The 18,491-nt window shown below is 37.9% G+C and overlaps 1 protein-coding gene across 14 annotated transcripts in view; it reads right to left on the bottom strand.

Annotated features, from left to right (window-relative positions):
• Window positions 1–18,491, bottom strand: part of rbfox1 (RNA binding fox-1 homolog 1) — a 209,782-nt gene that overhangs the window by 34,204 nt on the left and 157,087 nt on the right. For all 14 annotated transcript variants that reach the window (XR_009119601.1, XR_009119602.1, XR_009119600.1 and 11 more), the window contains 3 exons: window positions 16,464–16,556; window positions 8,182–8,242; window positions 6,996–7,049 (listed from right to left, as the gene is read on the bottom strand). Coding sequence is in view for 11 of the 14 variants with exons in the window: in XM_058049648.1 (XP_057905631.1) it covers window positions 6,996–7,049; window positions 8,182–8,242; window positions 16,464–16,556 (208 nt within the window). In the remaining 3 variants the exon portion in view is untranslated. The remainder of the gene's footprint in view (window positions 1–6,995; window positions 7,050–8,181; window positions 8,243–16,463; window positions 16,557–18,491) is intronic.

Here is an 18,491-nt window from a genome sequence, read left to right as displayed (position 1 = left end):
CCACATCTAAAGTGAATAAAATCTCCTGATTTGATTTTTTTGCATTGTCGTATGGTAAAAAAGCATATTATATTTAAATACTGAAAATGCGTTGTTGGAATGCTTCAATGCACACAATATCGTCTCCGTTGTTCAATATATTCGAACTCAGTCAGAACAACATGTTTGGCAAATGGCATTTACACAGCTCATACCGTTTTAATTTTAAGGGTGGGTGAGTTTCTACTTTTTATTCTTCTCAGAGTTTCCTTTATGAATTCTAGGGCACAGTTCCTCCTCCGTTACCTGCTGGTCGTTGTGTTTATTTCTCTCATGCAAGTTGGCACGAATCATCCATAACTGGAATAAGGAGCACTCACATTAATTATTTGACTTTGGATTAGTTTGAGCATTTCTTTTTATCTTTTGAATATGCAAGGTGCCAGTTATCATAAAAAAAAAAACGGTCGGGAGAGGTCTATGTTAGGGTTAGGTGAGTGTGTGTGACCAATCATTTGATCAAGCTCCTGTCAAGCAATGATGCCAGCTCCTCAGTGAGAAAAGTCGCTTTTGGTTGTCCTAAAGTAGCAAAATGACATCATCAACTAATTTGCATAATACATCATTTGCACTTAGTTCTAATGGCTGTCAGGTGAAAGATTTAATGTTGTGACAGGAACAAAATGTGAGTGAAATATAGGGACTTTAGGGACAATACGGAGACTGGTGGTTATTGTGGATGTGCACATGACCATGCTACTGGATAAGATAATAGACATATTAAACACATTAGTATTCATATTGGAGATTGCCTGGGGACCAGGCCAGAGTGTACCCCACCTCTTGCCCAAAGTCAGCTGGGATAGGCGCCAGCACACACCCCCTCCCCCGTGGCCCTAGTGAGGATAAACGGCATAGAAAAAGGATGCTGTGAAAGCCTCTTAGTAGAGGACTGTCTAGGTGCTTAAATGTGATAATTTGGCACAACTTGATGTAAATCAACTTTGTTGATGGTGGAGAGTGTTTAGCGCACAGCTAGGAGACCCGGGTTCAATTCGACTCTCAGCCATCTCTGTGTGGAGTTTGCATGTTCTCCCCGTGCATGCGTGGGTTTTCTCCTGGGACTCCGGTTTCCTCCCACATTCCAAAAACATGCTAGGTTAATTGGTGACTCCAAATTGTCCATAGGTATGGATGTGAGTGTGAATGGTTGTTTGTCTATATGTGCCCTGTGATTGGCTGGCAACCAGAAGAGGGGGTACCCAGCCTCTCGCCTGAAGACAGCTGGGAGAGGCTCCAGCACCCCCGCGACTCTCGTGAGGAAAAGCGGTAGAGAAAACGGATGAATGAATGAACTTTGTTGAATGTACAATAGGGGGAATACATACTGATGCTTTGCTGATTTTTCAAGATTACCCCCCTATTGGTGGGCGTATTTGTTGACTGTGGCATGGGTTCTCAAATGGTCTCAACTTGGGACCAGATTTTCAAAAGACCACTTTTAAACTAAATTCTAATTAAATTTCAAAATAAGACCACAAAATCTTTCTGTATTGCTCAATTTGAGGTTTTTTCCATGTTACATAATTTAATGTAATTTTTGACTAGCCGTCGGAGACCTATCCATAATGGAGCCTTGCAACCTACCAGTTGTGAATCACAGGACTATGTCACCTCCACCACCCCATACTGTATATACTACCAACTCTATATATATTGAATAAACATGCAGCAGATATCAGGGTTCATGATAGACTGTCAAAAATGTCTGGTATACACATGACATGGAAACCATGTGACAAAAAAAGAAATGAAAATATGAGCTCCAATGAAGTGGACTGTGACTGGGGTACCTTAGCTCTAATCTAAATGGGTTAAGACACTGTGAGTAATTTGAGAGAGGTGAAGAGGAAGACTGAGGAATGATTTCCTCCTCTAATTATGCAACTCTTCAAAAGGGCGCTCTAATGAAATGGTAATAGAAACAGTGAATCATTTATTGACCCGATGAAAAATGGAAGGTTTGGACCAAAGCATAACAGTTTCTCAAAGAGAGAAAGGAAGAGGAGTAACGTTGATAATTGTTGCTATTCATCTTTTGTCACCTTGATTTAAAGACCTTGTGCTATGGCAACCCTGATAGTTACCTTGATACCTCTTCCCGACATTGCATGACTTCACCTTTGATTGCAGCCTAAATGAAACCGAGCACATATAATAAAACTGAAGAACAAAACTAAAAATGTTTCGTTCATGACATTCAGACAAGATGTTTTTTTTAGGTATATTACATTTTACCTCAAGCTGAAACTGCATCAGTTCAAAAAGGCAAAATGGACATATTGAAGCTTTTAAAGAGAACAACACTCAAACCAACCAACACTCTGGGTGAAGTTTACTAAGGCTATATTGTTTTCCAATAACAGGAATGAATTATTATTTCAAACGTTACAAGGCTGTTGCCATTAACAACAGTGAAATGTGGTAGTTGACTGCCAAAGACGTCTATCGACATATTTTGCTTTCTTTTGCGGGAGCTACAGATCTTAGATGCAAAGATGCAAAGTCTTATGCATCTTGTGTGTGAATTTCAGATGTATAGGCATTGCATTTCTGTCCCAGTAGGGGGCAACAGTTCTATTTGCAGGGTCTGTGCACGGAGGTGTCAACGAGTTGAGACCAAAATGTGGTGTATGGATGGATGATTATGTATATGTATATACAATTACTGTGGTGAAGGTTAGATTTTCAACAAAAACGTTAAACATTTTTATTGTACTTGCCCTGACTCTCATCTTATAGCGCTCTGTATGATCCTGCAAGGTCCTGCAAGCAGGAAAATGCTACACAGCTTACCATACTAAACTGAAGTACTTGGTATACGTATAAACACGTACACACACATTCGCCAATAAATAGTGTGTGCATGCCGCATGGTGGAGAGTGTTTAGCGCTCAGCTAGGAGACCCGGGTTCAATTTGACCCTCGGCTATCTCTGTGTGGAGTTTGCATGTTCTCCCCGTGCATGCGTAGGTTCTGTCCTGGGACTCCGGCTTCCTCCCACGTTCCAAAAACATGCTAGGTTAATTGGCGACTCCAAATTGTCCATAGGTATGAATGTGAGTGTGAATGGTTGTTTGTCTATATGTGCCCTGTGATTGGCTGGCGACCAGTCCAGGGTGTACCCTGCTTCTCGCCCGAAGACAGTTGGGATAGGCACACGGCCGCGACCCTTGTGAGGATAAGCGGTAGAAAATGAATGAATGTTCACTGGGCCAAGCTGAAAATGTGGACTCCTCCACCCATCTTGCCAAAGCCTAGTGCACCTGATTACCAACGGTGCGCTGGATGAAATTACCACAAATTACCACGTTCCGCCACCCAGCTACACCTTGCGCTGCGCTACCAAAATAGAGCCCATAGTGTCAATAAACACTTCAGTACTGAAAAAAAACTAAATATGCCTGGACCACAAATCACTCTACACTCTTTTCCCTGGTGTTACCTAAATTTGAATTACTGAGGAGAAATATAGAAAATAATTATAAAAGCACACAATAACCACTAAACCTTGCTCCAAAAAAGGGCAATTTGAATAATCCATAAAGCCACACAAACACACAAATCCTCCATCGATCTGGAACATTTTCACACAGCAAAAATTATGCACAGAACAACCTGCTCCTTGAGAATAAAGAACTTTCTTTAAACTAGAGAAAGTGAAAGTAGCACCTCAGGCACATTCATATTTCAAATCTGTATGCCCCCCACAACGTTTACATGAGCCAGTTTCAGGAACAGCATAAGCCTTTTTTTTTACAAGATACAAAGACTGGCTGGCAACCAGTCCAGGGAAAAACTGGGATAGGCTCCAGCATACCCCTGTGACCCTAATGAGGATAAGTGGCATTGAAAATGGATGGATAATTATGTATATGTATATACAATCACTGTGGTGAAGGTTAGATTTTCAACAAAAACGTTTAACATTTTTATTGTACTTGCCCTGACACTCTCATCTTACAGCGGTCTGTATGAAGGAGCACTAAATTTGTATGAGCCAGTGATTGGACAAAATAGCGACGGCGTCAATATTTGGTTGAATTTTTGTGATTTCGTGTGATTGTAACATTGCAAAATCCATTGGGAACTGGCCTGGGACTGAAGATGAATGATGGAAAATTTGAGAACAAGAAATATGTATATTTGTCATATATATTTGTCACTACAAATATGCCCATAAGTCAGTAACTATACTAAATTTGTAGAAAGACAGTGTAGCTCAATTTTGGAGTTAACTTTACTTAACTTTTTTTTTTTTTTTTTTTTAGAAATTATAACCTTTTATTTGTACTGCTCCTTATCTAGTTTAATTCCATCGCTATCCACATTCTATATCATGGCTGGCATTTGTTCTTTATGGATAGGTAGGTGGGCCAAATTGCTTTATGGTAATGTGTGTGTAATTTAATGTAATGCATCTCAATGCCTGCAAGACACTACAGGAATAAAAATAAAGAGTAAAGAGTTGTCCTCTTTTTATTACACTTTCCATTAATTATTCTCATATAATTCTTTCCTTCAAGAATTCTGTGTAGTCGGAGAAGTTAATATAGGTATAATCTGTTCTGCCTTACATTAAGACCATCATCAGTACATTTCATAACTTGGCCTTCAAGTAGGGACTTATGTGACCCAGTCCATTCTTGAAAGAAAACTACACTTTTTGGAATTTTGCCCATCATCCACAATCCTTATGTGAGATGAGCAGATGCATTTCCTGAACAGTTAATATGAATCCGCTAACCATGTAGATCATGGGACACACCTATTTCGAGTTTAAAGCCGTCTAAAAAACCTCCAACAACGTTTTATGGTTTTATTTATTTATGGCATAGACACGGCACAGGGCAGGAGCGCCGCACTTACTCTACGAAAATAGAGGCCACGCTGTCATCTTACAAAGAATTCTAAAATTATCACACAGCAATGTAACACTCAAAAGGTATACATAATAATGAAAAAACAAGTACCAATATGAGTTTAAAATGAAAGAAAGCAACTAAAAGTTTTCCACAAATGCCTTTGTTGGAGCTAGAGAGAGGCTGACATCATTGCACACCCATGGAGGCAATACATTACTGGAAAACGTTGAAATAGTTGCATTTTTTTCATTTTAAACTTGTATTGATACTTGTATTATAACTTTCTTAGCTACTTTTTAAGTGCTAAGTTGCTGTGTGATGGATTTAGCATTCTTTGTAAGATGACACCGTGAGTCAGACAGTTATACTGAGCAATGACCTCCTGCGTTTTCCAGTGGGTTGACAAGCTTGTGATTGCCTCCTGCCAAAGAAAGAGCTTCTGTTTCCCCCCGATCTGCAAGTGGCACCGTATTTAAACAATTAGAGATGTCATGAGATTAGAATTTAGCTGCATTGTAAAAAGCTTAAGAAAAAAGTCGCCAGAATTGGTGGAACATGTTGTGACAATGCAGTAACAAGTACATTCATGATGACATATTTTGATCATTTTAAACATCACCAGAACTTCTTGGACAGGGACTACCGCTACTTTCGTCAACAATGTTTGTTTGCTACTACTTATCATGGCAAACTTTGTGAGAGCCGGGCCCACTTTTGGACAAATGAGAATCCAGAATCTTATCGTTTTGAGCCCAAATATTTGGAGGATGAGCGAGAGGTTTTAGAAGCTGAGCCTGCAAAAAGTGAAAGTGAAACTTGGTAGCAAACGTGGGGCAAGTCACCGGCATGAGTGTAAATGTGGACTTTCCCTTACAAAAATTGAGTATTTCTACTGCACTGAGTGGCATACATTGCTACCATTGATGGAAAGGCTTCATGTATACGGAAAAGAGGACTTTGCTCCAAGAGATTGCATCACAACAAACTAAGAATTGTTAGCGCTAACAAACCCAAACACCTACCCAAAATAAACGGGAAAAGACTAGCTAGACCAGACGGACAACTGTCGATTGAGTCACGATGATATCGATTGTGATGCATGGACACAAAGCACATGACATCACAACACAGTTAATCTAGCCGTGTATAAACAAAACATGGAATGCGGGCTAAAAATTTACAATCAGTTTGGCTGTCTATTTGTAGTTGTTCATATGCTTGTTCTTGTTTCCTCGTCAGTACAGATTGGTGTCCTACCACATTGTTTTGAACATTGTCCTCTCGGTAGTAGCTTAACCCATTATCTTTGAGTACATTGTCCCTAAAAACTCCAAACCTATACACTACAACATCATCTGGAGCAGTTCAAATCCAATATTTATCTTGTATGGTAATTTTCCAATAATGTATTCTACAAACACAGACACACTAATGGAGAAAAAGAATTGTGATCCATTGCATTTGCTTCCATGTGCGTATGCACACCAATATGTATTATGGATATTTGAAAAGTAAGACAAAGGCAATCAATGTAAAGCCATTCTGGAATTTCAAAAAGTCCAGGACGATTTTTATAATGACCCCACTGGGAAATTGAAATTATTGATTTCATTTTAGAAAATATATTTCACATGATTTAATGTCCTGTGAGATAATGGCCAATTATGTTCCCTTCCCTCTTGTCCTTTATTTCACTTCACCAATCTATTGTACTCCTGTTTTTCTTAGGTTCTAAACACAAAATCCAGGTCTTTTTCACCTTAATGACCATCATTAATGAAGGAGTGGGGGGAGATGAATGCTGGGATGACAAAGATTAACAGTGGCGTGTGGGCGGTGGCGGGGGTAGCAAAATGTGTGTTTGTTCCGCAGAAGAGATGACAGTCTGTTGTTATATTTGTGCAAATCAACATAGTTCTGAGGCTATAAACAGAATTTGCCTGGTTGCATGTTGCTTGGGAGGGAAGCAGAGGAGGAAGAGGTGAAAAGGTTAAAATGAGAGGGAAGAAAAAATGGAGATGTCGAAGAAACTGCAAAACAAGGAAATGATTAAAGAGAGGGTGACAAATGGAGAAGGGCATGTCCTCCTACCTGCATAGAATTCTGGGCTATAGACAGCACTGACCACTGGATTTAACTTCCAGCCTGAAAAAGAAAAGACAAAGAAGGACACTGAGTAGGAATGATAAAACAGTTTTAATGTGGTCAGTTTGAATGTTCAGTTGGGGCTTGTGTCGTGATTTTTATCTTTCTGGAAAGATATTCATTTTAATTCAAGTACACTTGTCTCAGTTCATTTGGTGTTGGTCATGATTCATTTCATGCTTAACGCCTTACTCACATATCCGAAAAGGAGTAGGCAGAAACGACACCCTTCTTCATGTCTCAGCAATTCGTTCACATAATATTTGGTTGTGATGACAATTACTTTTTGTCAGCACAAAGTTTGTTCACTTTTTGTGTTTTTGTGGTTATGTGAACAAAATCTTTTCCAAAATATTTTATTAAATCATTTTGTGGTGGCCCATTATTAATCATAATTCTATATATATTTTGCCAAAATTATTTTCAAGCAGAATACCGGTCTAACATGGCTTACCTGTCTTTTTCTTTTTATGTCTACTGTATTGGGTACGACATGTGTAAAATTGACTATAGGTGTGTTATTTCATGTCTAGCTGGCTCCAATAATAGGCTGCACGGTGGTGGCCCTGTGATTGGCTGGCGACCCGACCAGGGGGTACCCCTCCTCTCACCCAAAGTCAGCTGGGATAGGCTCCAGCATACCCTCACGACCCTAATGAGGATAAAAGCGGTGTAGAAAATAGATAGATGGATGGGCTCTAATAATGTAAAAAAAAATGAGTAGAAAATAATACTACAAATTAAGATAAATTACAATTAATCCAGACTAAAGATACATGACTGAATAAATAAAAAAGGACAAAAAAACACAATATAGCATGTGCAGTGATGGAGACAGATAAATTAGAATGAACAATTTAAAAAGTCATTAAGGGTTAAATGGCACTGAATTCTTATAACTATTCTTATGAGTTGACTTGAAATGACATGAAATGAACATTTCAAAAGTTACTGCATTAGCTCGCTGAAGACGTAAGTCTGCAGTTGTCAGTATCCTATGTGCTGACTTCAAACATGGATGATTCAACAATGTATCAGTCGCAATTAATTGGCTGTAAATACGTCAGTGTGGTCCAGGTCACAACCAATTTGAACAGTAGATGTCTATCAACACAATCTAAGGTAACCTTACCATTTGCATATGGGTTGACAGCCTTCTTATTTGTCATTACTCGGGCTGTTGCATTGTTGACCTAAAGCAGGCAGAGAGAGCTCCATGAGTTATAACAGTAACATAGCTGGAGATGACAGCTTGTGATAGTCTGCATGCATTTGTCCCCTTGTGTGAACAAAGAAAAATGGAAGAAGAACGCCATGACAAAACACTCATGTCATTTGTGTTTTCACAGTTGCATTCAGAAACACTGAAAAAACACATCCAAAAAAAGGATCACCTTTCTTTCACATTTGCATATTTTCTATCATGTTTCACATGCTCTCCTCTTCCGGTGACATTTCGGTAAATGTACAGACAAAAGTAAAGAAAAAAAAATGGATGCATTTGGCGAATTATGTTTTGTGAACATACTGTATAGTGGCATGCAGTGGGCAGGAAGAAATGTCAATAGGGTGAGGAAGACGAAAATATGCCAGGAGCATTATGCAACATCCAGTCAATCAAAGAAAATGACAACATTTGTAATGAAAACACCAAAAGCATTCATACTTGGACAACAGCCTTTCTACTTGCAATGGGAAATATAATGTAAAAATCATAAAAACAAAAAAAAGAAGTATACTGTAATCAAGTCGGTCGATCAACCATTCAAGTCATTCCAAATGTAAATGAAAACTAAAATGGCAAATTAAATAAAGGGTGCATTATCTTGAAAAACAAAATCAATTGATAAATGATTTTCCAACAATCTCGGAGAGATGTGCAAATGAATCATGTCTCAGTCAGTATCGCTTGTACACGCAATTCCAGGAGAACACTTAGTGAATGAACATGTACGCTGTCACGCAAGAAAATATGTCAATATACAGCATCAACCCAACCACAATTCCAAAAGAAATGTCAAGTGAGTTTTAGTGTTGCAAACGTTCAAGAGAGGAGGAGAGAGAGAAAATGCTGTCAGAATGGCTTGCTCGCCCACACTTACCATTCCCAAACCTTTTGGCCCCGCCCACTTTTGTGTACCGTTACCGGTGTAACTTTGTTGGATGAGGCCCTAAACAAGCTACCATTGGGAGGATGTTGGGGGAAGGAGGGGATGAGAAAGGAATAAGCATCATCTTATTCAGATGGCCAAGAAAACTCTGCAATCATTCCACTGCGCAAACTCTCTCTTTCAGCTCTCTGCTGTCTTAAAATAGAACAAAACATAACGCAGGCCACTCTCTCTCCATTCACCACTAAGATCAAACTGGATCTTATCATTGATGTTTTGGAAAATCAACGCTGAATGCTATTTTCTATTCAATTCATCTTTAACTGCATTTTTGGGGACCATGAAGACAGATTTCTTTCCCTTTTCTGTGCATTATAACACAAGAAAACAAGTTCATATGAGATAGCTAACAATTCACGTCATTGGGACACAACTATTTCGACTAACAACGTTGCATCGTTTGATACATACTTATGCTGTGAACATACATTAACATGTACATCGATGATACCATGTAATAGTTGCAGTATCTTGTCGAAATATGATAACTTGAAACACTACCAAAACTTATTTCATAGCCACATACACATAGTACTTATGCTAGTTCCGACAACACTTAAAATGCCTTGGGATAGCTGTGTCTTCCAGCACAAGACGTGTGCTCCAGTCCTTGAGTAAAAAAAAATGATGGCAAACGAGCATCTTGTTGAGTCTTTGTAGCGAAATTGAGAGCTGGGTATCCACAATTCCATCTGAGCGGCTAGCGAGGAGTTGTGTTAGTCTGCCAGATGAATATACAGTAGTTTTTCATGTTAGCTGCTACAATAACAATACACAAGTCAGTTATGTAAATGGAACACTGCTGGTGTTTCGTTTTTTTTTTGTTGTTTTTTTGGGAGGGTTTTAGCGTCAAAATAGGTATTTCCCATGCAATCCATTGTTAGCTAGCTGATATTAATTCATTTCCTCATGCTATAAAAAAAAAAAACGGGAAAGAAATACGTGTTCATGTTTCACATAAGGACTGTTACTGATGGGCAAAATTCCAAAAAAGTGCAGTCCCCTTTAACCTTTACACAAATTTTTGTCCTCACAATTCACATATGTACGACTGACTATACCCGCATTGGAAAAAAAAATCTAAGATTTTGAGAAGTCGTACAATTATCAAGAATAAAGCTGTAGATTCATGAAAGTTGAAAAAGTTCAAATACTACGAGAATAAAGTTATAAATTTACATTTAAAAAGTCATATTACGAAATATTACAAGTCATCAGGTCATAGTATGTGTCAGAGGGAAAATAGAGCATAGCTTTTCAAGAAGAAGGACATTTTCCTCTTGGTTTATTCGTAATGTCGCAGCAAAAAAGACTGCATTAAGACTGCAATGACTGCAAATATTAGCATTTCTAGCTCTTCGAACTTCCGCCTTACTTACCGCGTCCCCCACCAAAATCCCAAGAGTTAAATGCTCCCCTTTTTTTCATAGCTGTCTCAAGCAGTGCCTGTTATGATGAATTTTAAAATAATAAGTATACAATTTGCGTGAATAAAGTTGTAAATTCATGACAAAAAACTTTATTTGCTTTATTTTATTTTACGGGCATGTATGATACATAATATTATTACTTTATTCTCCGGAATTTGACTACTTTTTTTTCTCGTAAATCTACAACTTTATTCTCAAAATCACAGATCTGCATTTTTAAGGCAAGTATTGGCCGATGTTAATATCGTCCTTTTTCACTGATATTTGCCGATACCAATCGGTGGCCAATGGATCGGAGCACCTGATATATGTATATACAGTATATATACAGCATTCACAATGTGGCCTCAATACTCCGTTGTAGGATATGAGTCAGGACGGTGTAAAGAGAAAAACAGTTTGAATTTACAGGGGGTCCTTGGTTTACGACGTTCCAATGTGACGAAAGTGCTCAGATAAATAAATTGGTTAAAAGTTTTTTTTGTCTGTAGACACAAGACTTGTTCAAAAACGAGCTATATTGCACACCAGAGGAAGATTATGCGCCACACACAGCCCAAGGATGCAGTGTATGCCTGCACAGCTAAACAAAAGAAAAACTGTATCGCTTATTAGCTAACTTTTTGGACTTCATTATGCCTACCAAGCGGCAGTGCACCAAAGAAAAGGAAAGCCATCACCATGGAAGTGAAAACGAACATGATAAAAAGTTCGGACATGACCATGATTCTGACCTCTTTCTCTTTCAGATTATTATACATGTACGTACTTTCTTTTTACCTGTTTACACTGAGTGCTATGCTACTATTGCCACTGTCTTGTATACTTCATATAGTGTTGCTGCTACTGGAACCTGAATTTCCCTGAGGCCCCATGTTCAGGGGATCATTACACTTCTATCTAATCTAGTCTAGAACAATATGATACAATTATATTCAAAGATTACAAATGGATACAGCAACGTGTGAAATTCTGTGCCCCCACACCAGATTATATACAGTATATGGACCCACTTCCAAAATAAATAATAATATTAATAATAATAATAATAATAATAATAATAATAATAATAATAATAATAATAATAATAATAATAATAATAATAATAATAATAATAATAATAATAATAATAATAATAAAGAAATTATAGCATAATATGCACTATTAGTTTAAATGCAACCAACTTCAGTGACTTTCTTTCTGGTCACATGATCGGCTGATGAACAACACTCTGCATATCTTTACAGATAAACCACACCTTATATTTCGTAATTGTAATTTACACTTCTTCCTTAAATAGTTTATATGAAGACTATTGCTTGATTGTAATGTAAAGATTATACATGATTGTATCATCCAGTACCGGGAGTGAGTAAGCAAACTAATAAACAGTTATTACATGTGATTGCTCTGCTGGTGCAGGTCATTTGGTCAAGTCTGAACCCTACCATCTGAACCCGAGTACGCACTAACAAGACAATGAACTCATAACATTGAAAATATAGAAGGTGATTCATTTTAATCCATCCATCCATTTTCCAGATGGCTCTTCTGATATTTTCTGGTTCAAACACCAAAACTTAAGTATTACTGGATAATGTTGTAGCCTACACAGGTCATTGAGATGTTAAGAAGTGAACTTTCCTCCTAATAGTCAGCCAGCTAATTCTGCAGAGCCAACCCATTTGACGAAGAAGATTGTGAAAAGAAACAGAAGAAACTAAATTTACAGAAACCATGCAGGATCACAAGTCACATTAATGGCAAGAAGGATTTTTATTTATTATTGCATAGCTTCAGTATTGTTGGTCTTGCATTTAGTTGTATTCAATGTTAAAAATATTATATTTTAAAATATGTGGCTTACATGGCATTCTTAGCTAAAAAGGTTCCCGACCCTGGTTTTTTAAACTTCTTATTACATCTCAGTGAAGCCTAACACAATCTAAAAATCACAGACATTCAGAACAGTATAAATCATTTTTTGAATATTTGTGTTCCATTATGTAATATTCTATGTCACTAACAATATCCAGTCAATGTCAGCTGTGAATTTATACATATATTTTTCACTGTGTAGCTTTTGGTAAGTACTGTGCTACAAATGTGAAAACCTAAAGCGTGGTTCATGTTTCTCTATCGTCACTAATAGAGGCACTAATCACTAGAGGCACTGTAGGGCCACAAAGTACCCTTGCAGTATTCCACACAGTCTACTAAATTTAGCACGTTAGAAAGTTTTGAAACATGTAAACACCTTTTTCAGATGACCAATTCTCAATCAAGGTCATTGTATGTTCATTAAACACCTGCCTCAGACCCCCGTCTCTATCATCTTGAATATTTTGTCATATAAATATGGAAATCAGAATATGCACCCTACCAGAATATTAAGTTGTTATTGTGCACCCACTCTGCTCGGATCATTTGCTTGAGTCCACGGTATCAAACAGAGGCGGTTTAGGTTTACATTTCTTGACTAAGGAAGAAACAAATGTAAGGCTCCATATTCAGTGTTTCCCATACATACACAACCACAAATACATTTGGACAAAATAAAAATACAGTAGACTTGTTTGCCCTTGCTCATCAACACATTATATTCCAAATCCAAATTAGAGGATGGAGCATGAGCGATTGGTGCTGCCAAAGTAGTGAGTTTTTTTTTTTTAACTGTAATTTGCGAGTAATCTGACGCTTCTAGATACTTTCTTTCAAAAAGTCACTTGCAACAAATGCAGTGAAGAGTCTTTTGCAAAATCTGAAAGTAACCATGTATCACGCTTCTCAAGGAACAGCGAGTGCTGCTGTGGACCCCTCCCTTATCTAAAAACACTTACATCGATGGGGGTAAGTACAGAAAAAGTGACAATCTTTGATGCTAAATGGTCTTTCACTTGGATAGTGCTTTTCCACAGCCAAGACACTCAAAGCACTTTTCACTGTTAGCACATTTACGGACTGATGACGCAGCATCAGGAGCAACTGGGGGTTCAGTATCTTGCCCAATTATACTTTGACATGATCAAGGCAGGGCAGACAATCGAACCCACAACCTTCAGTTTGCCGGCCCTGCCACTTCCAGAGTGTAAAAACATCTATTAGGTTAACCTTTTAAAACTGCAGGCTCCCCATCCTGGGGGCTGCTGGGTTGAGTCTGTGTTGCTATATCAATAAACACATGTCCATGGAACTGGACGAACGTTAGCTAAAAGGTAACCTGTTGGAAAAAACAGCATAGGCCAGCATGCGTTTTGTGCATATGTTATGTTTTCATGCTGGTCTACGGACCAGCATACGTTGTGTTTTTGTGCTGGTACACTGGTCTGGAGACCAGCATGACCAGCATATGTTGTGTTTTCGTGCTGAGATCAGCATACCAGCACAAAAACACAACGTATGCTGGTCTTGCTGGTCTATGCTGGTAGCCGGTCTGTTTTTTTTCAGCAGGAAAAACAGATTCTAGCAAAACGAAAGACACTTCACATCACAAGCACTTAAATGGAAGTAATGCCAAAAACAAGTGAGCGACCCGAGGCCGGAATATGCCATTTCATAAAACAGAACACTAAAGCAACAAATTTGGCCTCGCTAAAACATAAGCACAGCCCGGTTACTTGCAACCCGGTGAAAGAAACACTGCTGCTTTTAGCATAAATGCTATGTGCTACATGTCACGTGCTTGCAAATTCTATGCCCTACCTCACTCCTGTTACTTTAAGTCCTGTTAATTAAATGAGTGATCATGGCTTAGGAAACAAAATAAAGTGGCCTGATTTGGGCCAATGCACATTTTTGAGTAGTTCTATATGTGAACAGTATCAGCCAGTCTGATTAAAGTCAGAAAAAGACAAAAATGTTATTATGTGGACCAAGGTCATCCATTTGCCCTTGTAAATACGGAGAAAAATATTGCAGATGACATACAGAGGCGTGAAAAAGTGTTTGCCCCCTTCCGGATGTCTTTTTTTTTTTTGCACGTTTGTTGAATGTTTCAGATCGTCAAATATGCTAATTTAAAATGCAGTTTTTAAATTAAACTTTTTCATTATTAAGCGGAAAGAAAAATCCTAACCTACATGATCCTGTGTGAAAAATTGAATGTCCTGAAATCTAATGAGTCTTACAGCACTCTGGCCCACTCATCTTTGGTCATGCCACAGCATCTCAATAGGATTCAGGTCAGAACTTTGACTAGAACCCAAGTTGGTTTCAGCTTGAGGTCACCAACAGATGGCCGGACATTCTCCCTCAGGATTGTTTGGTAGACAGCAGAATTCATGGTTCCATTTATCACAGCAAGTCTTCCAGGTCCTGAAGCAGCAAATCAGCCCCAGACCATCACACTACCACCTCCATATTTTACTGTTGGCATTACTTTTACCCCAGATGTAATGGGACACACACCTTCCAAAAACTTGAAAGTTTTCGTCACATCACAGAATATTTTCCCAAAGGTCTTGGAGATCATCAAGATGTTTTCTGGCAAAATTAAGGCAAGCCTAATGTTCTTTTTGTTCAACAGTGGTTTTGGAATTCTGACATGCAGGTCGTTTTAGCCCAGTGTCTTTATTATGGTGGAGTCATTAACAGTGACCTTAACTGAGGCAAGTGAAGCCTGCAGTTTTTTGGATGTTGTTGTGGGGTCTTTTATGACCTCTTGGATGAGTTGTCGCTGCACTTTGTTTGCACTCCTGGGAAGGTTCAGCACTGTTTCACTGCACTGCACCACTGTTTTGGCCATTTGTGGATAATGGCTCTGATTTGGTTTGCTGAGTCCCAAAGCTTTAGAAATGGCTTTATAACCTCTTCCACATTGAATTAATCTCAGTTATGTTTTAACTTTTTTACACAGAGCTATTTTTTTCTCCCTTAATAATAAAAAAGTTTCATTTAGAAACAGCATTTTATGTTTGGTTGTGTTGTCATTGGCTAATATTGAAATGTATTTAAAAAATCAGGGGCAAATGCTTTTTCACACCACTGTCAATGTCTATGTGGCCGGATAGTGGCCGAGTGGCCATTTGGCCACACAGTCAAGAGATCAGGAAGATCTGGGATCTGGGTTTGCATGCGTGTTTTTTCTCTCTCGGTTTCCCCCCACATTCCAAAAACATGCATGTTAGATTGATGGGCCTTTCCAAATTGTCCATAGGTATGAATGTTACTGTGAATGGTTGTTTGTCTATATGTGCCCTGCGATTCGCTGGCTACCAGTTCAGGGTGTACTCTCACCCGAAGTCAGCGGGGTTAGGCTCCAGCATACCCCCGCGACCCTAGTGAGGATAAGTGGCATAGAAAATGGAGGTCAGGTTTTCAGAAGTGTCTTCATGAGTGCTCATATAGTCAACTTGGATAGGCTCCAGTTTCCATGTGAGACTGCACCGGATATATCGGATTTATTATATATATATGTATATATTACTATATATGTATATAATATATATTATTGCATTCTTAACGATGGGTTCACAAATTCAAATTCACAAGCCTCATTAGGAAATTAAATAGTGTGTTTTTAAGTCAACTGTACATTAAGCAAAATTAATGTTCTTACAAATACATATAAACAATTGGGATTTTTTTAACAAGTGGGAACAGTTACTGTTTGTGTCAACATTCCTTTATGATTTATAATGCAACTGCAAACAAAACTAATATCTTGGATGACTTTTGAATGCCATTTCACAAGAACGATAAGATTGGATGTTGTGGTCGATGCACATACATAAACATTCACACAGACACACAAATACATCAATAGAGGACAAAGGAGGGGGGGAGGTTGCAAAAATACATATGAGGACATGCACCTCTATTTTTCGGCCTTCGACCACAGTGCCATGTAATTTCTCTCTGGCTCTGTCAGCATCCATACTATGCTCGAATGTTACGAATCCAAACCCCTGCATGAAAAAGAAGAACACAAAACAACAACAGGTTTATTTAGACATATTGTATGTGTTTTTTTTTCTAATGAATTTTTCTAATGATTTCAGTGTACAAAATATGATTGAAAGGTGTACTTTTTATGTAAAATGCTTGCTCGAATGTTGAAATATTTACAGTTTTTTACACTTTTTGTCACCAAAACAAAGAAAGATGAAGAAGCAGGATGTTTCATTGAGAATGCTCCCACTTCAAAATGCTAATGGATACTGTGTATTGGTTTGTAGTTTGTTTAATATATTTTTTTATATTACCCCCACTGACTGTATGGGAGGCTTTTGAGCAGACAAAGCAGAGTAGCCTCTTAACATTTCCAAAAGACGGCATTAACCACATCAGATTCTTTGGTTTTGGATTTTGGCACATTTCGCGAACAGTTGTTTTAATAATGTTTTGATCAAGCAAAATTTAGGACTGAATGTATATTACAGGACACTGCTTCTATCATCAGCTGTCCTTATCTTTCATAATGCCAGACCGCAGGGAAAATGTCAAGCACTGCAAGGGGGCTATAACATCAAAATAGGTATTTCCCATGATGTCCATGGTTAGCTACCTCATATTAATTTGTTGTCTCGTGCTAGAATGCACAGAAAAGGGAAATACATATATATTCATGTTGCACATAAGGTTTGTGAATGATCGACAAAAAAAATTGAAGTTCCCCTTAAAACAATTTTTCAAACAATATTTCACTTCGCTGTCAGTCCATGGCTGTGTTTGGTTGATAGGGTTGTGAAAGATAAACCAATGTAACAGGCTTACATTGGTATCTCTAAGAATCAGGCATAAATCCTGATATTAATGGATTGTAAAGACATGCACCAACTAGCAACCAGTTGACAGTCTATGTCTTAAAACACCACAATAGCCTAGGCCACTGGCCAAGGGATTGTCTCACACGGTCCAAAGCTTAGCATGATTGAAGACTAGAATGGATCAAAGTAGCATTTGTAGTTCTAGCATTTGCAGCACGTGGTAGTAACGGGGAAATGGAAAACTTTTTGTTGTTTTTTCTAACTTTTTTTGGTGACACGAGCATTAAGGTTACATTTATCATCATTAAATATGCGATTCTTCACAAAGACACAATCTGGCATCGAGACCAACTCAGACAACTTTGTATTTTTCCATGGTTTATTTCTTGAATTTAATAGTGTTTCTCAATTTCTTTATCAAATACTGGCACTCGCAACTTTCTTTGGCTCCATTCTGGATGTAATCACTTTTAATGCAAGTGTCTGAAGTACTGTATACAAATGCCTTTTCAATTTTATTTAATAGGAGCATTGATAGCAAATACTTTTAATATCAATTTAACTGAATTCTATTTTGTATTTTATGTAAGTTTCCAGTAACTTTGTGGTTTATTAAAAAGTATGTCAAACATTTGTGATTTTTTTTTTCTGTATATCCAATAACCCAAAAAAGTATATTTAGCTTTGCAAAGTAGGCAAACTAAATAAATATGATAAACTGTGCAAAGCAAGAGGACTAACCGAAGGACAGTATCTCAATGTTGCCCTATTGATCTGTCATGTCCCTCCAGTTTGTTAATGTAATTGAGATGGGAGATATTTAATTATCTTTGAACACACCTACGGTCTATACAGAATGTAAAATATCTTCATCAATATACAAATGTTGTTACTCATTATTGATGTGAGTTCATCACTGAGTACATCTTTTTGCTCAGCACTTAAGCAGTTTGTTCTGTGAAAACCTTGGGGACACTTAGGCTCAAGGATATTATTGTCTCTTTTTTTTCCTCCTTTGACTTGTCAAAGTCATATGGCAAAATTGAAAGGCTACCTCTATCCAAGTATTTTCCACATGCTCCATAACACACGTTGTAACCAATCATGTTATTATATATAAAAAGTTACAAGTGG

Source organism: Doryrhamphus excisus, chromosome 15 (genome assembly GCF_030265055.1).
Source record: "Doryrhamphus excisus isolate RoL2022-K1 chromosome 15, RoL_Dexc_1.0, whole genome shotgun sequence".
NCBI lineage: Eukaryota > Metazoa > Chordata > Actinopteri > Syngnathiformes > Syngnathidae > Doryrhamphus > Doryrhamphus excisus.
This window is presented reverse-complemented; position numbering and strand designations above follow the sequence as displayed.